The 24,881-nt window shown below is 36.6% G+C and overlaps 1 protein-coding gene across 2 annotated transcripts in view; it reads left to right on the top strand.

The window, feature by feature from the left end:
* ATP9B (ATPase, class II, type 9B) overlaps nt 1-23,851 on the top strand; it is a 152,294-nt gene extending 128,443 nt beyond the window's left edge. The window contains exons 15-29 of one of the 2 annotated variants that reach the window (XM_010577063.1): nt 3,157-3,318; nt 4,816-4,908; nt 6,066-6,149; nt 6,700-6,870; nt 9,635-9,733; nt 12,247-12,336; nt 12,811-12,955; nt 13,280-13,344; nt 13,799-13,954; nt 14,111-14,175; nt 15,385-15,493; nt 18,080-18,137; nt 18,823-19,026; nt 21,514-21,546; nt 22,358-23,851. In XM_010577063.1, the coding sequence (XP_010575365.1) occupies nt 3,157-3,318; nt 4,816-4,908; nt 6,066-6,149; nt 6,700-6,870; nt 9,635-9,733; nt 12,247-12,336; nt 12,811-12,955; nt 13,280-13,344; nt 13,799-13,954; nt 14,111-14,175; nt 15,385-15,493; nt 18,080-18,137; nt 18,823-19,026; nt 21,514-21,546; nt 22,358-22,494 (1,671 nt within the window). In that variant the 3' untranslated portion in view covers nt 22,495-23,851. The remainder of the gene's footprint in view (nt 1-3,156; nt 3,319-4,815; nt 4,909-6,065; nt 6,150-6,699; nt 6,871-9,634; nt 9,734-12,246; nt 12,337-12,810; nt 12,956-13,279; nt 13,345-13,798; nt 13,955-14,110; nt 14,176-15,384; nt 15,494-18,079; nt 18,138-18,822; nt 19,027-21,513; nt 21,547-22,357) is intronic. The other variant, XM_010577071.1, reaches the window with a different exon arrangement.
* Nucleotides 23,852-24,881: the final 1,030 nt, after the last annotated feature.

Below are 24,881 nucleotides of genomic sequence, written 5' to 3'. Positions count from 1 at the left end.
GGCTGCCATGCTCTGTAACAATAGTGCTCTGAGGTTTCGCCTCTTCATGCCCCTGTTGAGACACATGTGTTCCTTGGGCAACTGAGGTAGACACACCGTCCTGCTTGGAGAAGCTACTTCTACCTCCTGAGCTGGTACTGCTGGAGGTTACGTTGTGGGTCACACAGTTACTGCTTGAGTTGAGAGAGTTTCCTTGAGAAAACTCTGAATTTGACTTTGAATGGAAATCTGTGCTGCCGTCGTTGAAGAGTTTGATAACTGGGGCTGTGAACTGTGGAAGCTCTGGGTGTCACGTGGCCTCTCGTGGAGAGACGCTGCTGAGAGAGGCAACCAGAGCCCCACAATGGGCATGTGGTGCATGGAAACATCTGAAAGATTTGGGGTAAGAAACACTAAACGAGGTGTTTCGCAGTGCCTTTTGTCAGATCTGTTGCATTTCCATGTCATAGTGCAAGTATTTGCTACCTTCATTCCTAATTTGGAAGTCCCTACTTTGACCTTGTCATGAGAGAGGTGGATAGTTGTCTATAGCCTTTGGATTGCTGCTGAGGAGGAAGACAACTAGCAAGTTAGAAACCACAGCAGCTCTCTTTGGTCCACCTACATTACCTGTCCTGGGGAATGGGTAAAGCCAGTTAGCGGGTTCAGGTGCACGCCTGTGTCTCAGTAGTGGGAGGACCCGACATCTACCAATGTGCTTCTGGCTCCCAGGCAGGCAGTTTCCGTAGAAGGGAAGCTTGGTGGTAAGCCAGACAAGATCCACAGAATACTCAAATAAGTCCCTAACCTGGATTCTGGAAACTTGACACGCTTCATCTGTGCATGTTAGGAAATTAATGGTTATCGGCAAATAAATACTCTAATCAGAATGGACTTTTTTAAAGCAAAATGGTAGTGTCACCAGCAAAGGCTTTTGTGCTTGTCCAAACTTTTATTGCTTTATCTGACTCCATCCAATATGTCGAGTTCTGTAGAAGCCACAGCTGGTGTGTTTACCTGGCATTCTAGGGGTTCTTGTTGTATGCACACTAGATTGCAAGACCATTTTACTGTGAGGTTTCAGAAACGTACTGAAGAGAAAAGAATATACTCGTAGAGGGGAAACCTCAAGAAGAGAGTCTTACCTAAGAATCCTTTTTCTGAACTCTGTATAGCCAGCCATTCAGTACATACTTATTTGTTAAGATTTCTAATGTGGATTTTCATGCCATTTGTGAAATCCTTTTTTTTTTTTAAATTCTATATTCTGAAAGCTTCCAATATTTAATGGTAAGGTCTGGCTATGTTGTTCTGGGTGCAGAGCTGGGTCTAGCTGCTCTGATTCATTCTGAATGACGAGAGTCAAACTTAATGTCTTGCCTTCAAGTTTGTTCAGTTGCCTTTTAGGCATCTATTTGACTCTTGAGCTTTATTGACTATTTCTGCTATGGTATTTGTGCTGGTCAATTTAAAAGAAAAAAAAAATACATGCAGTTGTGTGTAGGCCAGGTATAAGAATCCAAAATGACTGCTGCAAAATGCTAATTCAAATGGTAGGTGAAGCCAAGCATAAAGGAAATAATAAACAGATGTGAGTCACCAAATATAGAACACTTAAGTCCTAGCTGCAAAGGGACACAAATGAGATGATAGGGTATTAGTAGAAAGATGCAATTTACAGGTCAGAATGTAATAGTAACCTTTCACTGTGAAAATTGAAAATTAACCTTGGGAGTATTGGATCATTTACAGCTTATATGGTACTTTTATTCAAGAAGAAAAACCCCTGAAAAGACTTCCTGTGATTTTCGAGATTTTAAAATGGTGCTTTTCAAAGTGTGTTCTCTTCTCTTCTGTAACTGCATCTTGCTGTGTTTTCATTTGGTGATGCCTACACAGATGGCACTACTAGGGTTTCTTAGGGGTTCACGCAAATGTTTTTTTCAAATTTTAAGTTTTCAAAGAAGCTATGGTGGTTTACTTGCTTTGGGTGAAATTCTTAGTGAGCATTAGTCATGTCTGTTGAACTTATCTAGGGATTTTACTACTTGCAAGTCTTTTATCACACTGCTTGATTTTTATTTTTTTCATCTTACCTGAGATTAATGGCAGAGGCAGGTTCCATAAAAATCACGTGAACTTCATTATAATTACCTTTCTAGTAATTTAAAAATCTGGTTTCCAATAATGATTAGCATTTGGAAAGGTAAAAACAGAATGGAGGAGGAGAATTTTTTTTTTATCAGAAACTTCCCATTCAGATGTGGAATATGGCTTATATAAACTAACAGTAAAGCAGTTTTCCTAAAGTATTAATTTTTTGAAGGAATAAACCACACAGTGGTGATAGAAAAATACCTAGTGTATTATTTAAAGCATAACATAGAAGAAAGTAGAAGCTAGATGTCATGCACTTTGAAGCAGCAAAATTAAAAAAAAAAAAGCAAAATCTCTAATGCATGCGTTTAAGATGCCATGTGGTGGTAGCTGACAGTGATTCTTGTATAATGCAGCATTTCTGGGTTTGTAAAAGGGACTTTCACAAGTGTGTTTGTGGGATGCAGTATCATAAGCTTGGTTTTCATCTCATTTGATATGGTAAGGACTCAATTATATTATTGTTGAAACAAAGTAATAAAATGATGCAAATGAAGAAAGTAAGCTAAAAATAAGATCCTGATCCTTTGCTTATCTATTTACTACATATTACAGTGTCTCAACTTGCATGTAATTGTAGATCTAATAAAATGTTTTATATAGAAATACTCCCAAAATCTTTTACTTGAAGCGATGTTGGTACAGAAATTGTATTCTGTACTTGCATAATTTCTACTGGATGTCCTTGAAGTATTGTTGACTGTGTATCTGGGGTTTTTTATTAGAACTGTTATTTCTGAACAATATATTCTAAATACCTTATTTGCTGGGATACTTTCACATAAGTTTTCATATTATTCATAAGAATTTTTATAAGCTTTCTGAAGGAAAATACTCGTTTGATGTATCAAGATTTTGTACTCAGTCTACTGCTATTCACATTTCTATTCCTAGATTCTTGGAAGAGTTTAGACTTTTACCCTAGCAACAGTTGTTTGGCTTTAGCCTAATTTATATAACAGAATAATAGACCTTTCACACTTAAATATGTCTCTTTTTTTCCTTTTTTTCTTTCTTTAGGTAGCTCTGGTGCAGTGGACAGAGAGTGTCGGTCTCACTCTGGTTAACAGGGATTTGACCTCAATGCAGCTGAAGACCCCTGATGGACACATTCTGACCTACTACATTCTGCAGATCTTTCCCTTCACTTCTGAGAGCAAGCGCATGGGGATCATAGTTAGGGTAGTTTTGGGGGTGTTCTGGGTGTTTGGGTTTTTATTTCTCAAAAAATGTTTTTGCTGAATGTTTATTTTTATAAAATTTAATAGAAACCTGATCCTTCAGGGAATGCATTTCACAAGATTTTCAAATGGAAAGTATACCTTTGACACAGGTACATGTGAAATACTGGGCAAGCAATTGTAGAAAAATCAGGCTAACCTGATGTTGCAGAGAGCCATGTAAAAGACGTACTCTTCTCTTACATGGGAACGTGTTATTTTCACTACTTCACGCTTAGCCTCTAATGCTGCAGGTTGCCTTTAAGCCTTTGGTTTTAATTTTCCATTTGTTTCTTTCCTACAAAATAGTTGTCTCTTCAAGGGATAAATTAATGGCTGAAATGTCTTACAATAGTAGTTGGCATCTTTCTCTACTACCAGTGCCGCTGCTTTTCCAGACCCACTATTGATATCTGAACTGGCGCGCATACACAGCACAACCCACAGATTTACGAGATACGTGCTTAGTTGTCTCCTAGACACCCAGCTGGGAGCACAGTAATGATCATTAAAACCTCCGGTGAAAGGAAGCCACAACACCACGCTAAAAGGAACATTTAAACCTCTGCAAATGTTAAGCCATCCATGCTACATGCTTCTACCTTCTCCCTACCTAAAATCAGACACTGTAGCAGAACAGCTTCAGACAACATTATTAGATGGTTAGATCAGTGCCAAGTCCCACTTAAATAGGTGCCAAACTCATCCCATTTTTTATTGGCCTGTGATGACAAGGCAGGCATGCCATCAGCCTTAGGCAAGGGTACTTCAGGCAGAATATGTGCATGCTCAGGTCTGGAGAGACCTTGGCAGTCTGTATTTCATTAGGTGAGGTTGGCACTAAAAGCCTGTTTAACAGTGACACGTTCCAAGATATTCTAAGAAGCTTGCAGGTCAGACTAATCCATCCCTTCTGCGACAGGCCATGTCTCAGAAACTCCTGATTTGGATTATATTTGCCTGCGTGTGAATTCTCTGAATGTGCAATTAATGTTTCATCATTAAAACATCTGTAAAGAGCATTTAGACTGTTATTTGTAAATTTTTAATTACTTAGGTATTTCAAAGACACAGGGCAAACTTTCTGTTGTGGGCTAGACCGTATACGCCACCAAAGAAACAAAACAGTAGTTAGAGGGGCCATAACAGTGGTATTTTAAAATTTAGACAGGCAGTCTAGAGATCCTGAGAATCTGTTACTCACGTTGACTTCAGTTAGAACTGATCCTCTTATATGAGAAAGTAGGGAATACGGATCTCAATGGAATCAGAGATGTCATTGGTGGTAATAGTAACATCAAGTAATAAAACTTACCCACCCCTTGGCAAGGTAGTTCATCTTTTATAAATGATAATCCATTGACTACTTCAAAATACAGTTAGGTTATTGGTAGGTAATTGTTTTGACTGTATAAACAAATTCCCCCCCCTCCCCCCTATTTCTTTTGTAAAATTTTAGGATGAATCGTCGGGAGAAATTACATTTTACATGAAGGGTGCAGATGTTGCAATGTCCACTATTGTACAATACAATGATTGGTTGGAAGAAGAGGTAAGAAACAAAATCAAAATTTATAAAAATTAAAATTTTGTAAAAACTAAAAATTTTAAATCAAAATATCAGGTATTATTGAATAGGCTTAAAGGAGAACCTGAGCCAATGCAGGAATGGGTTTTGAAGCCCAATTACATATATCCTGAATGCGTTTGAAGGGATTAGAATTATTTTCAATTCTTGAGCAACACACACGAAAAGCAAAGCTAGTAGTCATAGCAGAACACGTTCCTACTTAAAACAAGGAAATTTGTTTTTCATTGACTGACCTTTCACATAAAACCTAATTACTTCTGAGAAGTACTCTGCTATAAACCTATTTATCCCGAAAAGCCCTTATTTTATCAAATTCTACAGTGAGGTATGAGTTACGAAGTTTAATAAGGTTGTAGCCAAGTTGAAATAGTTTTTTGCCACATTTATTAAACTTAATATAAAACAGCTAATGACTGAATTTCAAAACTGATTAATATTTTTCACTGTGTGGCTCTAGTAGGTACCAGCAATCATCTTATTTTGAGCCTACATACAGACAATATGTTAATACAATGATTACACCATGTATGTTCATAATGGTATTGGCAATATGAATCAATATCTGCTGCAGGGCAGTTTGATTTATTCGGGGACATGAATAAATTAAACTCCCTCAAGACCTAGGAAAATGTCATAAAAATTACTTTTGGCGATAATGATGCACAATTAATTGTAAAATACTTGTTTAATTTATTTAGCTTTATCAGGTCAAATCAATAAGTGTTCTGCACTGGCCAGCCTTGTTTTTCATTAAGACATGCTGTTCCATGGCTATTTTTAATGTGTAGATATTTTTCTGATAAGAAGTACGTTCAGTGGAAAAAGAAAATGTAGCTCTGTTACATGCCTCAAAAATAGTTTTAATTTATTTTAAAGCTTCAGCCTAAGAGAGATTTCCATTAAGCTAGGAGAGGAAATCTGATTGGCTCACTAATAGCATACCACTTCATTTGGGGGGCTTGAAGTATAATTGCTTTTTATTCTGTTTGTGGCTTCTCCAAAATAATCTAAGTCTAAAGAAACACCAAAAGTACACATATCCCCAGTTAGCATATAATATAAAACGTGTACATATGGTTGAATATTTGCATAACTATTCTGTGGTTTGGTCCATTCAGTGTGGTAATATGGCACGGGAAGGACTGCGTACGCTGGTGGTTGCGAAAAAATCACTGACTGAAGAACAGTATCAAGATTTTGAGGTATGAATGGACAGAGTGATCTTGTACTTCACCATATTTAGTTACTTCAAGGGGAACATTCCTCTTTTTTATTCTGTTAAGGTGGCAAAAAAGATGATTCATATTTAAGAGTATCGATAGTTGAGGTATGGCACACAATCTGTTAGAGATTTTGTCATTTGTTAGTGGTTGTTCTGCAGTCATACAGAGGATACAGTTTTGATTTATTATGTGACTGGACGGTGTTTTCCCAGAAGCTAGTGCAATGTTAATTGTGCAGCTTCAGCGTGACCTGAAAAATCTACTTGTTCTGAAAGGTAAGGGCAGTTCCTGCTTAGATGCTGCAATGCCCAATTCTTAATAGTTCTTCAGAAGGCATTCTCTTGAGGTGGTTTGTCAGGAAAAAATGTATAACAGTGAATGTAAAGTAAAATTTTCTCTTAATCCTGTTCTTCATTAAAGATATTTAAAGACAAAGACTTAACCTAATGAATCCATATTATAACTGATCGGTAGACTGAATGTATACTTCGAGTCGTAACGAATTCTAAGTGGTTTTGTGTTTGTGCAGAGTCGATATAACCAAGCAAAGTTAAGCATACATGATAGAAACCTGAAGGTTGCTGCTGTTGTAGAGAGTTTGGAGCGAGAAATGGAATTGCTGTGTCTCACCGGAGTAGAAGATCAGCTGCAAGCAGATGTTAGACCAACTCTAGAGATGCTAAGAAATGCTGGAATAAAGGTACTAAATGCATACTGCTGACATAACAGGTTATCATTTACCAACTGTTTTTTTAACAAGACATGGATTATATTTGTCTATATTCAGGTTCATTCAAAGTAAGAAATCTGCCAAGTCCTAAGCACGTTCTGGGCATGAGCTAGCAGAAACGAACAAGACATTGTGTGCAAAGTTCCCTTCTCCACCACAGGTTTCATTGATCTTAAGCTTACTTCTGTAGGAAAACTACCAATGGATAAATGTATATGACTCCCAGTCACTGTCTACAGTAAACTGTCCTAGCTGACACTAAATTTTGGTGCAAGATTCATATGTTAACAAAGTTTTCAGGCCTGGCACTCAGGAAAAGTCTCCACAAAGATCAAAAGGTGAATAGTTTGAACTAGAATTCAGAACTGCCATTGGAGTTTGTTCAAGTCATGTTAAAGAGAGTGTCAAAAGCTTCACACACCGGCATGTGCTGTGTTTTGTTCATAGGTAGGCAATGCTACACAGCTATCAGTTGCACATTTAGAAGTAATTGCACATTTGTCTGAGAGAGAGTTTGAAGTAAAGATACAAGCAGTATCTGAGGGGAGTGGGCAAGATCATTTTGCTTGAAGCAGTGTCAAACCGCATGGAAAAGGTGACTTTGCACTGGTTAAACTGAATCAGGTATAATGGGTTTTTTAGCCTGAGAAGGCAGGTAAGTAATTTTGCTTTGCAGCAAGCATGGGAAATCTCCCATTACATGAGAGAGGAGCGGGAATGCATGGAGCTCTGCCTTGGGACAAATGATGAGCCAGTTGAGAATTTATGGGTTAGAATTAGCGAGCAGACCAATGTGGACAACGTTATGGTGACTGTCTGCTACAGACTGCCTGATCAAGGAGTAGTAGGAGAGGTCTCCTTCAGACAACTGGAAGAAGCCTCACATTTGCATGTGCTGGTCCTTGTGCTGGACTTTAACCACCCCAAGATCTGCTGGAAGGGCAACACAGGAGGGTACAAGCAAACCAGGAGAATTTTGGGAGTGCAATGATGATAATTTCCTGACACAGGTGATTGAGAAGTGAATGAGGAGAGAAGCTCTACTAGCCCTCATACTAACAGACAAGGAGGAATTGGTCAGGGCTGTGAAAGCTGGTTGAGGGGGTGGCCTTGGCTACCCACAGTAGTTACAAGAGAGTGAAGTTCAGCCGGCTCAGGAGGATCTTGTTAATGTCTACAAATACCTTAGGGGAGGGTGCAAAGAGGACAGAGCCAGGCTCTTTTCGGTGGTGCACAAAGCGCGAGACAATAGATGCAAACTGAAATAAAGGAAGTTTCACTTGAATAGAAGAAGAAAATGTTCCACTGTGAGTGTGTTCAAACACTGGAGCAGGTCTCCCAGAGAGTTAGTGGAGTCTCCATCCCTGGAGATGCTCAAAACTGTGGTCCTGAGCAGCCTGCTGTAGTTGACCCTTCTTTGAGCAGCAGAGTTGGACTAGATAATCTCCAGAGGCCCCTTCCCATGTCTGCTTTTTTGTTACTCTGTTTTTAATTAATCCCTGTTCTGCAAAGGCTTTCAGGTGAATTAACTGGTAATGCAGTGGTGTGCACAATTAGAAAAATATATGTACGGATTAAAGCCTGTGAGTAGTGCAAAGTACTTGTATATTAGTACTTCATGTACAGTGTTTTCTCATTTGCTGTTGATATTTCTTCTATATGTGGTCAATTCTGACTTAGGTATATCCTGCTATAAATAGGTATAGAACAGTGTGACAATTTTTAGGGTTGGGGTTTTTTTTAAATTATTAGTGCTAGGATTTCAGAGCATTAAAATTGTTCTGGCTTTAGTTACTACCTTACTTATAGTAGGCTGGAAACACAAGAGTAGCGGTAGATAGGTCATAAAATTATAGATTATTTGGTTACTGATGAGAAGGAGTCTTTTTTTCTATTCATTGACCCGCATGGACACTAATGAAAAGGATCTTACCCGAGATATACAGGAAAAGAGGGAGATAGAGGCTTACAGTTTAATAAAGTTGCAACTGTTAACTTAGTAACTACCCAGTAATCACTCCTGCAGCTTAAGTCATTCTTCCTGTGTTGTCTGTTCTGTTTGGTCTGGGGCTAATGGTATTTCATCCAGATGTCCTTCAACTTTCTTCGTGTTAAGGGGCTGAGGGAAAGCGAGCTGTCTCACTTTCAGAACAGATGGATCCTCAACCTTATTCCTTAAACTTTAATGCCTTCGTCCCAGTTCTGTGTGGTCAGTGGGCAGGATCTCTGTGGAGCGTTGGGGCTGTAGCTCTTCCTCCAGGATATGCCGCCTTGGTGCTTTCTGATAGTCTCACCAGGGTCACAGACTTGTGACTTGTGTCACATCGTTTTGCTGACAAATGTTATCTCTCTCCTAGTTGTCTGCATCCTCACTCTTTTGATCAAGGTAGTATCAGGGCCATAGGGAAAGGCTTTTATGTTTTCCCTGCTGTTCAGTTATGCCAGTGGGTTTCCCCAGAGTTTCCCGTTGTCTTCATGTAGATTGAGACATTGGCCCTTGTGAGAAGGGAAGGGGAGTGGAGCTGCCTGAAGTAAAGACAGTTCTTTTCTGCTTTGTGTGTTATTGCAGTAAAAACTGCTCATTAATTTTAGTGTAAAATGTACATATCGGTATATTTTCTCTGGTAATCTAATCCCAAAAGGTACGAGAAAAAGGTTGGAGAGGGATGCCATTTAGATTTGGAGAACAGACACATAACTGTCCAATGGAGTAAACTTTTACATTATTTTGCAGATATGGATGTTAACAGGAGATAAACTGGAGACAGCAACTTGCATTGCGAAAAGTTCTCACTTAGTGTCTAGGACTCAAGATATTCACATTTTCAGACCTGTAAGTATAGTTCCAACTTTTTTGTTGGTTCATCAAAAGACAGCTAATAACAGTGTTGCTTTATTTGATTAGTAGTTGGCTGCTTGTTGAAAATTGATGGGTTATTGTACTGAGTGTCATAATAATAGTCAAGAGAGTAGTACTTAGGTTGTTACTCAAGGATGTAGAATTACAAAGCACTGCTTCTGTTTAAAGGTGCTTGTTTCTAGATTTGTTGATATGCTACGTTTGTAGCCATGTGTTCGGGTGACCCAGGTTCAACATGCGTTTTACACTCTTCACTTACACCATGGACATAGTAAGGTACCTCTGAGTGATGATGGAGAGGGGTCTATGTGAGGTGCTGAGCCAGGAGGAAAGAGTATCCAGGAATTTAGGCTATCTGAATGTGGTTCTTGCTTCTTCTAGCATTGTCATTAATAGAACCCTTTAGACTCAAGCAGAATTAATCCTGAATTAAACTGTGATGCCAATGTCCTCTGTATTGACATAGTTCAAATCAGTATGAGAAAATTTGGAATTTTTTTTGTATCATGATATATATTTGCATTTTATTAACAGACTGTTTAAGATAATTGTTAGAAAGGTAAACTGAGTATATTTTTCTATACGTTTTGATTATATTTGCAAAGCATCAACTCTGCTGAAGCCAAACAAAAATAGATTTTCCAGCCGTTGATTGATGCTGTGTGATCAGACATAATATGTCTGTGTTTGTTCTAAATGAACCACTTGCACCTACAGAAATAATTATATGAATATAATTTACATGTAAATGTAGTTTCTTCTGAAACATCAGAATGGCAAATTAGGCCCTGCAGACTACTATTTGCAATTAAATTATTAATGCTTCTGATAAAACTTCAGATCAATTTTTGTTGACCTTTCCATGTTGTAACACCACAAATTAAGTCTTCCTGAACAAAATCTATTTAGTTGAGTCAGATTTTTATTTTCATTACCTCGACTGGTAATAAGAGATCAGCATAAAAGTGTGTTAACTTAAAGTACACAAAGTTTTAAATTAGTTAGAAAATAGATTTATACAGAATTGTTTCTGTGGCTGTATTTGTTGCAAAGAAATAACTACTAGATTAACGTAAGAAAATACCAAGCACTCTAACACTTCTATTTTAGTTATAATTGGCTTCCCAAAAATATCATTTTGGTTTTGACACTCCTTTTTTTTTTATTCTTAGAAGTCTCAGCTTCTTCGTTTTGTAATGAGATTAACTGATAGCTTGTTCTAGAGATATTTACAAATTAAAGAAAACAAAACCTCTATTAGGTGAAAGGTAGAACAGAGAGGGCAATTACTGCTCATCAGCGTGCACCAAGTGCTGACATCTCTTAATCTCCGTAATGCAGAAAGATTATAGCGGGCCAATGCAATCCAGGGTTCCTAAGAGTTGGCAGACAAGGAGCTTTCTCTTTACGTAATTAAGGGAAAGGAGGAAAAAAAATTCTGAATTGGGGCATGTGTATGAGTTTCTCTGTTTACAGGTGCTTTTTAATATAACTCAAATTTTATGTGTAGTAGAGCCCATCTGGAGGGACAAAGGTCTTTGGGACTGTATCTGATTCTGCATAGTAGTGGGCCAAAGACAAAACTTCATGTTCAGTGTAATTAAGACTCATATATTTTAAAAGTTATTTAATCAAAGTGCTGACAGAGCCAAAATTAGAAGTGTAATCAGAGCTTGTGTTTTATTCTGTGCTTGGAACTTTGTCTTGCATGATAGCTCTAAAATACATTGATCCTTTATTGGAAAAAAAAAAAAAAAAACAAAACTGCCAATCTCTTCCAAATGTGGTTATAATTTAATTTTTTTGTGTTCTGTGTTCTAGCTCCAAATGTTCCAAAATCCATTTGGTAACCTTTGACCATTTTTGCATTTCACAGCTGGGCCTTTCTGAAACAAGAATTATGTAAATTAAAAAAATCTATCATGTCGTTATTTTGTTATGCTACTTGATCCTCCTTGCATACTCATGCAAAATCCAAAAGGATGAGCACTAGTGAGCATTTTTATGTGCCTTTTGAGATCTGTGTCTACTTACCCAAACTGAAGGAACTATTAATATGAACATCTTGCATTATTCTAAGAACATATTTTACTAGTTAATAAATAAAAGTTTTGGGGTTTGCTTGGGTTTTTGTCCTTCCCCCCCCCCTGCCCCAGGCCTGCCAAGATGGAAAGACTCAAGTCAGCTTGAACTTAAGATGTTTTAATGTCATTAATTCATTAATTTTTTAGCCCTGGTCTACTTTGGTGAGGAACCAGTTAAGCTGACTACGTAGATTTTTCCTTGTTTGAGGATTACTTTTTCACTCCATAAGATTCAAGGCTTGTAGTCACATCCCATGGGTATTGGGCTTGCACTGGGTTAAAACACTTGTTGAAGAACCAAGGCCTTCGGGGTATGAGTTCTCAAAACCTGATTTATTTAGGCAGGATTGGGTTTTTTTAAGTATATAACAAAATCTTTTAAGTGAGTGGTTTTTATTGAAGGTTACAACTCGAGGAGAGGCTCACCTAGAACTAAATGCCTTTAGGAGGAAGCATGATTGTGCCTTGGTGATATCTGGGGACTCACTTGAGGTAAGAACATGGGGTTTTGTCAAATTACATTTATCTATATGCTTATGTTCAAAAAGTAAAGTATCGGTGTCTTTATGCTCTTAAACTTTTTTCCAATGTTTGCCCGTACTTTAAGTTGTCCGTAGAGATACTTTTGTTTTTCACTGAGTGCTAGTTAGAGGGTGTATGTTCTAGATGGGCAAATGTTACTGGTTCTGTGGTCTCCTGTGTGGTAGCAGAATGGAATTTGTATGCAGCATGCTTTAGTATTGTCTCTTCTCTTAACCTGAAAGTGTGTTGGCTCTCTAAAGGAAAGAGAATGTCAGTTTAAAATAATAAAACCACAGTCAGGAGAATGTGGCTTTTTTTTCTCCCACATGGGTGTCGTGCAAGCAAAACTTCGTAAAAGAATTCTTTATACTGTGTTTGTGTTATACTACCTGTAGTAGTATTTAATCATACGTAAATGAACGCGAGTGTATGTTTTTTCCTTAGGTTTGTCTGAAGTATTATGAGCATGAATTTGTAGAGCTGGCTTGTCAGTGTCCTGCTGTAGTGTGCTGCCGATGTTCTCCCACCCAAAAAGCTCATATTGTGAAACTGTTACAGCACCACACTGGAAAACGCACGTGTGCAATAGGTAACTGTTGGCATGGTCTTCATTTGCAGTAGCTAAGATCTGTAATAAATTGAAGCAGTAGGTGGCACCATTGAGAAACAGTTAAAACCGGAGACTTTATCAACAGCCAGGTATTATGTAGCTGTAGCAGAAAATGCCATTGCATGAGAAAGGTGTGGTTATCTTCTTTATTCCACAGAAAAGAAGTCTTGACTGCTGAAGTAGTTAATCATAATCCATAGATTAATTATAGGAATTTAAAGGTATATAAGAGGTTTCTAAAATACTGTAAGGCCAGGAGAGTAAAACCTCTGAAGAGCTGAATATTGCAGTGACATTTTCCAGGTGATGGAGGAAATGATGTCAGCATGATCCAAGCAGCAGACTGTGGAATTGGAATTGAAGGCAAGGTAATGTTAACAGTTTCATTGTCAAAGATGTGCCACATAGTAGTATAGTAACATGGGATTAGAAGCTTTATTCTTAAACAGTAGTGAATTGATCATTTCTAAAGTATGCTGTAAGATGATAAAAATGCTTAGTCTTTGAACTAATATTTTCTTTGCTTCCATGTCCTCTGCTTTATCTTTTTAAATACAAAAAGCAAGAAAAGCAGAAAAAACTATAGTTATTGCTGCGTAGCATTTACTGGAAAGAAGCAGGATAGGCGATTAAACTTACTTGTTACAGCCACTGCATCTTAGAATATGCACAAAAAAGAGTCCTTTGTGTCTCGTTGCAGGGTTGATGTCTGAAGCAGGAACAAACTTGACTTTTAAAATTAATTATCACTTAGAATTTTGAAAGTTGAAACACATCTTTTACACTGGGTTTCATATTTGGAATATTTTTGTTTTGTCCTAGGAGGGAAAACAAGCTTCCCTAGCAGCTGACTTTTCTATCACACAGTTTAAACACATAGGTAGGCTGCTGATGGTACATGGTCGAAACAGTTACAAAAGATCAGCAGCACTAGGTCAATTTGTCATGCACCGGGGCCTTATTATTTCAACTATGCAGGTATTTAAAACTTTGTTTTCTGAATAGTTAAAAACACTATGTCTGTCTTTGAGATGTCACAAAATATTAATCAACCAGTGTTGTTACTTTTTTCTTTATTGTAATGTTTTGTATATAGAATTATATTAAATATATGTAATTATCTGCTTTTTGTAGGCTGTATTTTCATCAGTCTTCTATTTTGCATCTGTTCCCTTGTACCAAGGATTCCTAATGGTAGGGTAAGTCAAAATCAACACTTAAGATACCTGGTAATAAATATAGCAAACTAACTTGTTAATTAGCATCATGTAGTTGGTGTCTGCCACATTTTTGATACATTTATCATTGGTACACTACCAAAACCTGGAATGAGTCTACGACGAAAAGTCAAACTAGGTTGAATACATACTGTATGAGGGGCGAAGCCTCGTTATCAACTCTCTGAAGAGAGGGATCTGCATAGCCTTAGAAGATGATACCGTATAACCTTTTTCACATATGGGGTGCAAACAATAGAGGAAGTCTCCCAGACCAGTTTCAGCTGTTACACAGATTGCCATACAAGCCTCAGTGAGAATCACAGATTTTTCTGTTAAAAATAGAGCTGAAGCTACTGACTACGAAATATCCTCTGAGAGTGCACTACCCGAGTCTGCCACACAGATCTCCGTTCAGGTCAACATATGCAGGATTAGGAGCACCCTGGTCTTGTTGCAGAAGCTGCTTTAATAACGTGGTTGCCCAAGTCATACAGCTGAGGGGCGTGAATATATTTGTGTTCGTCCCTGCTCTCTGCTCCTTCTGTCCTAAGAGCTTCTTTTTATACTCCTTGTAAACAATAACAACCTAAATCAATAGTAACTTAAATCATAGTCAAATCAAAGTCTGCTTACACCAGACTCTGCAGAGGCAAGCAGTAGACCTCTCCAAAATGTCTGTAAATACTTGTGCCAAGTTCTAGTGAAGTACATACTAAAGTATACATCTGGCATGTGCATACTGAAATCCAAAGCCCCTTACAGAGCTGTTAGGACTCTTGTTCATCCGCCTACCTATACCATGATGTCCACAATATAGTGCTTTTTTTTTTCTTCAGTTTTCATGCCATTGTCTGTGGATGAATTTAAATGTCAGGTCTTTGAACTGGTTGTCCAAAGTGCAAGTGCACAGGGAGTATGGTAACAGGCGATACGCTTGGGTGATATATATAGAAGAAAGAAATGTATTTACTGGTTTTGAACGTATAAAAGCTCTGTAACTTCTCATGACTGGCAGCTCTCAGAAGCAGAAGAGCAGGTTGCGTGCATAAAGCTGTATTAGTAAGCTACCTCAGTGCTGGGTAGAAGAACCAGTTTAATTCCACTTACGTGAAAAAGACTTGAACTCAGTAGATAGTTTAAAATCCTATCATACAAAACTGTCAATTTATGTGCTTTCCTTTCACATAGGTATGCAACTATATATACTATGTTTCCAGTCTTCTCTCTAGTATTGGATCAGGATGTGAAGCCAGAAATGGCATTGCTATATCCAGAACTTTATAAGGATCTCACAAAGGTAGGAATGTCCTCAGTGCTCAGATAAGAACAAATGCTGAAATCGCCAGTGTACAAAACTGGGAATTCTTGCAATCATTTTCTTAAGATATTCCATGCAAGACAGATGCACAACTAATATAATGCAGACTTTTGTACTATGAAAATAATCCACAGTACCAAATCTTCCATTGAGTTTTATTAATACATTTGTTAAGTCACCATTTGGACTGAAATAATTCAAACATGAAGGTATGTTAATGTAAAACTTGCTTTCAGTCTGGTCCCAGGATCTCTGGTCTGGAGTTATTTATGCTTACTTTTTCACAGCTCCTTTTTCCTTTTTAACTGGTAGATTAATGTATAGATATTTATTTTTTTCGCCTAACCCCCAGATATTACTACTGACCTCTCCAAAAGCTGACTTTCTTTAAATAACAGATACTGATAACTGATATATCTTAACCAAATCATACTGCTTTCTGTGTGTTTGCACATACCTGCAAACAATGAAAGTATGTGATTTCTTTACCTGCAAAAGTGAAACAAATCTCAAGAACTTCTGCTCCTTCTTAAACCGTCAGCTAGAAAAGTTAGGATCCAAGGCAGAAGCAGATGGTCTTTTTAGGGATAGTAGATACTTTGAAGTTGTGTCTAAAAGTTCAAAAGCAGACTGTAGTCGAAGAGGATCCAAACTTTTCAGAGCCTTTGACTTTTTAATTGTACTAAATTAGCTATTAGCTATGTTAGTCTGGGAGAATTTTTTCTCATCTCTTGGAGATCTTGATTCTCTCTTTCTCCTCTTCAGAATCTTTAGTTTCTTTGTGAGATTTCAGCCTATGATTAATCTCAAAAAAAGCATGGTCTTACACCTGCTAAAGGCAGTTGTAAGCTTGCAAGTGGAAACCTGTTGAGGGAACTTGGAAGCATCTTATTTCCCAAGCTAGAAGTTAACCTGTACTCAGAAACTGCCCAGAATGGGTAGATGAATACAGGCTAAGTTTTTTGTTTAGGCTTAAATGACAGTTCTTGGCCGTGCTGAATCATTGGCTTTCCCAGTTTATGTTGCACCTCTATGAGTATTAAATAAGTAGAACCCAAATAATTCTCTTCAGAATTAAAACCAAAGGGAATGTGGAAAAACTGGAGAGTACAGTTCAGTGCATTGTGTGGGGCAGATGATGATCAGTGAATGATTACGGATGAGTAGTACAAAAAGTTATTTATGTGCTACATTTGACTTCACTATTACAAGGTGATCTTATTGTGAGTGTCTATTAACACAATTTATGATCATGATGCCTTAGTCATGACACTGAGTCCTACGTATTTCTGCACATCATTTTTCAAATTATGGACTCTAAATGCAAATCTTCACCAATGCTATTCAGCTAGTGTTATTCAAACACATGTTGACGTGGACTATAATTGTATTCTTAGGAATTGGTTTCTTTTCCGGGATACGCTAGTGACAAAAATGCTTTTTAGATTTTTAAAAGAATAAGATATATTGCACAAGTCATTGACAGGCTCTTGCTCCGGTGCAAGAAGAAGAGAAAATTAGCAAGGTTCAGAGAGACAGGTGTGGCCACGTACCCCGGAGGACGCACTGATTCAGTATTACTGTTACTGCGGTTCCTACGGAGTTAGAGCTAGAAAAGCTGATGAACATTTGAAAGGAAGTACAAGCAGGAGGGCTCCCAGCTTTCATCTGAAAATGATTCACAGCCTGTTGTGCAGCATTCCCTAGAGGCTCAGGAGTGACTTTACCCCTTCTTGTTCCATAAAGGTGAACTAAAACTCAAGCTCATTCTTATTTCCCAAATCTCACTAATTGGGGAGCTATGGTCGAAGGTGGAAGCAGTGTGCAGTACTCAAATGAAGATGAGTAGGCACTCATAGGAGAAAAAAAAAAATTAATGTTTCTTGGTGCTTGTACAAGATTTTTTTTCCCCATATGTTCAAGTTTGTCACCAACATTCTAGGCTATATACAGAATTACAAAAATGTCTTTAACACCTTGCCATGAACTCTCTCTATCCAAAAATATGTTTTAGCCTTTACTGAAGTAATAGAAAGAGTTAACTCATCACTTTCTACAGCAATGAAGCACATTTCTTTACAAAGTGCTGATTCTTGCCTGTTTAGAGCGATCACTTCTTTTGTGGCAAAATGGCTGCTTTGTTTGCCATTTTATCCTTTGCAGTTCTAACATATTTCATCAGTGCCCTCACAGAATGCAGAAGTGATATGCACATGTACAGCATTTATTCTTTGATTTATGCGTATGTTTCAATCTATAACATTCACAATCACAAGAAGATTTCAAATGTATTTGGTAATAGTTACTTGCTGAAAACTTACAGTAGTCATATGTTTATTCTGTGAATGCAAATAGACAGTTTATCCAACATTTAGAAGTGACTAGTAACTACAGTTTTGCTTGAGGTTTAGGTCAGTAGGTACACAATGCTATTTTTTTTGAAGACTACAATTTACAAAACAGACAAATATCTGTCTAGTGATTAACTATTAAAAATACATGAACTGAGTAGATTTTTTTTTTTTTAAAGTTGTGTTTAACTGTCCTCTTACTTGTTTCCCCTAGGGAAGATCTTTGTCATTTAAGACCTTCCTCATCTGGGTTTTAATCAGTATTTACCAAGGTAGGAGAGTCCTAATTTTACTGAACTGAGAATTTTTTGTCTGCTATTAGCAATATTGTTTTTCAGCTGCAGGTTGAATTCCCAAAGCTTAACATTTCATCAGCAGTTACATATATTGCTTTCTGTTTATCTCGTAAATCGATATTCCTGTAGTGTGCCAGGCCTCTTCAAAACACGGCGTGGATTGGTATTTTTATTGATGCGTATCACCTAAAAAAGGACGTGTTTCTAACTGAATGCTAATCCAGAAAAATTTTAATGAGTGCTTATCACATTGCTTATATTTACACAGTAGTTTTCTTTCATGGAATGACAGAAGCACTGTTGAAGAAATCTGAATTATGTAATCAGTTAAAAGTAATTACACTTTCAACAATGTCTCATTTATTGGAGGCACTTGACAAAATGAGGTTAATTAACGGTTCATCATATATTGCACTAAAAGGTGTTTAATTTTCTAATAGTTTTATTTCTTTACAGCTTTACTTTGGTTGTTTTATTTCACATGCACAAAGTACAGTAAATATCACTTCTGTTCTTTTAGAAAGATTAATGTTGTTATAAAAAAAAATTACTGGGCAAGTTTTCGTAATAAGCAATCAAATGTTCAGTGTGCAGTGGTAAAAACTGGTACACTAGAATTTCATCGCACAGTGTATTTGTTAACTTTGTGTGCCTTTCCTAGGTGGTATTCTGATGTATGGAGCCCTGCTGCTTTTTGAATCTGAATTTGTACATGTCGTTGCCATTTCCTTCACTGCCCTAATCTTGACTGAGCTCTTGATGGTTGCACTGACCATACGAACATGGCACTGGTTAATGGTGGTGGCTGAATTCCTCAGTCTTGGCTGCTATGTGGCCTCTCTTGCATTTCTAAATGAATACTTTGGTGAGTAATAGTAAAAGTATTTTAGCAAAGAACTGTGCTTTTTAATATTTTTTGTCTACTTTTTTTTTTAATTAAGAATAGGTGATGTTATGCTTTGTGAAATACAGCTCTCTCCATAAGAAATATGAGTGAGTTGAAATTAGGCTTAATTAATGTTGGATTAAAATCTTCTCTTATCCTTGTCTCCTAGAGCCTGACAATCTTTATTCCTGTTAGTATGATTTATCTAGATGATAAACTTTACTCAAACCATGCATGCTGTTTACACCCTTGATCTGATCTTGACAGTCCAAACTGCATACCTTAAATTGGCTTCGAGATTTGCACTATTGAAATGGATATGATTTTTAAAAAATCAGGATCTTTCACTGTGTTGGTGAATTGTTTTTTACGCCAGACCAAGCGGACCTCATTAGATCTAACCCACAAGCTTAAAAGGGCTGAAGTATTGCTACAGAGTGAGACAGAAGGCTATTAGGATAGAGACTTTATATGAGAATCATTGTTTCATAAGTATATTAAGCTTATATTAAGCTTTCTTTGCTTTAAATTGCAGCATGCAATACTGTGTCTTAAGGTTCTGATTGTTCGTAGTTCACAAGATGAAAGAACACATTTTAACTGCAAATCTTAACAGTCAAGGATCTGAGCATCAAAATAATACATATTTCTTTCTATATCAAATTATTCTTCAATAAAAACAGCTATGTCGGTGTGATTTTACAAATGTAACTTTTACAGAAATATATATAACAATTTTGATTATACCTCACAAGGAATAGAATCCAGCTCCTTCCCTCTCTGTTTTCCAGGAGCTGATGAGTAAGGAGTTGCCCTTCTTCAACTGTCATTTCTCATAGCAGAATTAAATGTTACATGGTAGTTTCTAGGAGTCTCATAGTTCTGCTTTTGCTCTCTCATGTCCCAAGTATTCAACACTAGGCTAGTGTATTTACATTATATAATTATTTTTTTAATCAGTAAATGCTTCACTGCCTGTCCCAGGTGTTCTGTTACCTCCCAGATTTCTCAGGAGTCAAATTTTAATGAAGAACGAACCCTGCTGGGCTTGGTACTTGTATTGTACATTATTCCAGGTTTGCCAGAGTACCTTTTTCTTTTCTCTGACGCTGATGCACAGACTCTTTGATAGACATTATTGGCTTGATTCCTGAATCTCCACAGCCAGATTACAAATGAAAGGAACAAGCAAGAACAGATACAGGTATTGGCTCTTTAGTCCAAACTTCCAGGAATTTCATAAAGCAGAACTTGCTGCTTCACCTTTGTAAGTCTTTAGCATTGGTGACAGCCAGTCCTTCCATCATTTTTAGGTGTTGTTCAGGGAGAAGCACCTTTAGGTGGTGTTCACAGATGTGTAAAAGCTACAGGGACTTTGTTGCTTGCAAACGTTTCCGTAGAGGGGAGTGCTTTACTATCTGCATGTATTTGCTGGACAAGTCCAAGCAACTGAGTACATGGCTTCTTGCAGCCTGGGGACTTAACTTCTGTATTTTTCATCATTAAGGGTACTGAAAAGGCTACAATTTCACAGGCTTTTGTAGAGATGTATTTTACTGCGTGTTATTCATCAGTTAATCTGCGAAAATGCATTTCAGTTAGTCTCTCTTCTGCTTAATGCTTTACTCTTACTTAATCTGTCACATTATAACTGGGGGGAGGGAGCCTTTTTATGTGCATGGAACGTAGTATAAACCTAAGTGACGGTTTACAGTTCAAGGTGTAGAACGACTTCCATGTAACAGGGAAAACAATCAAGTCCAATAGCGCTTGATTTCATCAGCAAATAAACTGTTTCTTTCCACGATATTTCCTTACAAGCATAATCTCCTCCCAAAGAAATGGTAACCTAACTATGACAGGGCACTCAAATTAGAAAGACAAAAATATTTGACACTGCTCTACGGCTCTGACTCATGGAGGTAAATAAGTTTTTAGGTTTCTGAGTCAATTGCACACAATGGCCTTATTAGGCATGTCTCTATGATATGTTACATAGGCTTTTAGTATGTCTGAGCAGGCTTAGGCTAAAACTGTATAACAAATTTATACATTGAAATCTAATATACGAAGTATATTTAATGAGTGAAGTTGGAGCAGCAAAGCATTTCTTTACTGCATTTTCTGAAGTGAATTTTCATTCACATTAAAACAGTTCTGACCAAGTTGTTTATACAGTAAATTATACCTTGAAGTCAAATGTAAGAAAACTGCCTACCTATTTACAACCTTAAAACATGACCAAATATGAAATCTCTGTATTTTCAAAATGTTTTGGTTTAATTGCTGTTTAAAATATTCTGAATGTCATGTGAAAGGCAATAATATTCCAGTTAATGCTACTAACATCTTTTTCATTTCCTTTTTGTGTAGCTAACCTGTTTGGGTTTTTTTCTTTTTTCCTATAACTTTCATATTTTCTGTAAATCTATCCTTTCATTTTCATTCTCCCTCTTTGTGAAACAGGTATAGGCAGAGTGTCTTTTGGAGCTTTCTTAGGTAGGTGAAGTTTAACTTTTCTTGACGCTTTTTTTAAGTCTGTAAAAATTCATTAAAGAGTAGTAGATTATTTAATATATGCATTTGTAAATAATGAAAAAAAGGCAAAAAAACCCAGTTCTTCAGATTACCTGGGTTCTGGGATCTTTCCATGATAATTAAGTATGACCTGACCATCATAAATATGGTAAAAAATTTTCAGTAGCAAGTGTAGAGTGTCACCATTCTTGTTAACGTTTGTCACAAAAAAATGGCTTTTCGGTGTGGCTTGTGGTAATATCACTACATGGTTTTCCCTTTAAATTTTCGGGCTCTAATTTAATCTCTAAGGTTTTAAGAATCATTCAGTCTGGTTGTTGTGACTGTTTCAGAGAAAAGTAATCTGAATATGGAACAAAGGATCCAAAATGGTAGCAGAATTTCTGTTTTTCTGGGAACTTGTACTATAGTGGATAAAAACCATTCTTACTAGCAGAAAAATAAGCTGGTTTATTCTTATTATGAGAAAGTTTTGCTTTTAAACTGAGAGTCTGTTTCCCCTAGAATGATTTTGTGCTGCAAAACAGTATAAGGACCATAAAGGAACTGTGAAGTTCCTGTCTAAAGAAATTAGTTGGCAAAAACAAAACGTTGAGGTTAACTTTAACTTTATCCTTCTGTTGTTTTGTGGCGCTCTTTTTTTTTTTTTTGCATGCTCTTGAACAATAGCATAAGCAAACAATTAAGAGAGTTTTATTGACTTTGTACTATAGAAGTTCCAGTTTCCATGTTACCAGCTCCCATTACTTATTTTCCCTTTTTGTTTCTGCAGATGTTGCCTTTATCACAACTGTGACCTTCCTGTGGAAAGTGTCAGCAATCACTGTTGTAAGCTGTCTTCCACTTTACATTATCAAGTACTTGAAGCGCAAATTTTCTCCTCCAAGTTACTCCAAGCTTACCTCGTAAAAGTAATTATATTCCTGTGGTTTTTCACTCACACCAGTCTGCAAATTGCACACTCACTGTGCTTTAGTGTCTATGGATTTATGCTGGACTAAAGAAATGTAAAAAAAAAAAAAAAAAAAAAAAAAAAAAAAAAAATCGAAATCAAAAGTGATAGAGTGAATAGAGCACAAAAAGAGGAGGAAACACCTGACAGGTACAATAACACAGAAGTACACTAACAAGACTATCAGAGATAAACTAAATTTTCTTCATGTTGATTTTTTTTTTTTTACTTTCAGTTGCTATGATTATAAAATTAAACCGAATTACCTTTGATTTGACAATGCTTCTGAATGGCTTCATTGCTACTGTAAAGGATTTTTTGCTACTGTAAAGGATTTTTTCCTACTGTACTAATCTTCTGCAAGTTGAATTGAAAGTTTTGTTATTTATTACATAACTTCACTTCTTTAATTGTTACATAACTTCCTAATTGAAGTCCTTTCCTTTAATGTTTATATATGGAAAAGTTCATTCGTCCATACTTGCTATAACAAACCTAATACCTGTAAATGCCCGTGTCTGTATTAGCAGCTAACTATTATTCCTCATCAGACATTGAGTGATATGCACTATTTGAATTATGTACAGATGTCTGCATAGCACAGTATTATTTTTAGGAGCTGTTGTCCTATTCTGTACTCTCCATTTCTGGCACCAGTAAATTACAGATCTGTGATGTCGACAGCAGTTCTTTAAATGCACATTATAGCCAGGTTGCACAAAAGCTGTTTAAAAATTAAATGATAAATTCTGTACATAATTCCACTGCACCTATTGATCTGTACAGATAGCAAAGACATGGCTGCTCAGTAAATATGTTTTAAAATTCTTATTCATTTTGTATTTGTAAAACTGCAAATAGTGTCAAAGTACATTTCTATATATGAGAAGTCCAGTAAACCTTGTATTAGCTAATATGTTTAAATTGCCTTGTAATCTGTTTACTTAGGTTACTCAGGTAAAAGAAAATAAGACGAACACATGAACATTATGGTAGGAAAATCTATCATCTTCCAAGCTGTAAACATTATGTTTTTATAACTTAGTTTGGGTGCAAACTTGTTTAAAAAAAAAAAAATCAAAACATTTTTGTTTGTTGTAAACTGTCAGAGTTGGGTATCTTGGCCGAGTTATGACACTTTACAGCGGTGGAAGATTTGTTCCAGAAACTCATATACTCTGATACAATCTGAAGGGTCCAAATCTTGCATACTGTACTGGAAAGTAGGATATATTGGTTTAGTTTTCCATTGTGATATAACTTTGCTTTCTCAAGAAGTACATATAACGAATTTGGCATAGTCTGTTACTCAGTGGAAAGATGAGCATAATTATCCATGCTTTCTTTATTAAATATTTATGTGTGTATTTTTAAAAAACACTTAATATGGATGTCATTTTTATGTTTGACTGTATGCCTTTAGAACATAACTCTTTGTTTAGTCTCTTATAAGTTTGTCTTTATGCCATTATTATATTGGATGAGTAATATTTAAGTGATAAATATAACTACTTCCTGGGAGAGCAGAGGAAACTGCTGCAGAGCTATTTGGACTCCACTCCATTAATTTTTGTTTTGAAAGTTTTTCTTACTAGCTATTTATCTGCGCTTTTTTTAAAATTTTTATTTTTATTTTCATTCCTCATTATGAAAGCAATAAAGCCTAATTTCTACCAAATATTATTAATGGTATATGTATTAAATAAACTACTGAAGTAGCGTTTCTTTTAATTACACAACATTGCAGACTAGTTTGCTCTGTCCCTCTGTAAACTCACTTCTGTACAACCCCCACAAGATGTCACTGTTCGTGCACACTAGCAGAAGCCTTTTCTTCATTTTATGTGGTTTTGGCAAGATACTCTTGGTTTATATTTTTGGTTTAGTCCTGTGATATTTTTGTTGCTGATTCGCTTTAATTTTCTGTTTTTCCCCAATAAGTGGTAATTACTTTGAAGCAATTAAGAAAAGTCACCAGTGTGCAGTTGTTTTGAGATGTTGATGATGTTTTCTTCAGACTTTCTTGTCTTATACATTGTGAGCTCGCAACCACATGCATAAGATTCAGCGGATGAGCAAAGGTTAGAGTTGGTCATCTTTCATCTATACATCACATCTTTGACATTAGGCAGAAAATGAGAAAAAAATCAGAAATTAAACTAGCAGTATGAAAGTGATAGTGTTACCGTAATACAATCGTATCCATGTGTACAGAATTTATAGTGTACGTTATATTAATCGTCAGCATTAAAACTGTGAGGTTAGCGTGGTAGCAGATGTATAAATCCTACACGCAGATAAAAGCCTTTCAAAAGTGGAGTCAATTCTCTAGAGTGCCTGCTTT

This window comes from Haliaeetus leucocephalus, unplaced genomic scaffold, assembly GCF_000737465.1.
Source record: "Haliaeetus leucocephalus isolate CR32 unplaced genomic scaffold, Haliaeetus_leucocephalus-4.0 Scaffold41, whole genome shotgun sequence".
Lineage (NCBI taxonomy): Eukaryota > Metazoa > Chordata > Aves > Accipitriformes > Accipitridae > Haliaeetus > Haliaeetus leucocephalus.
This window is presented reverse-complemented; position numbering and strand designations above follow the sequence as displayed.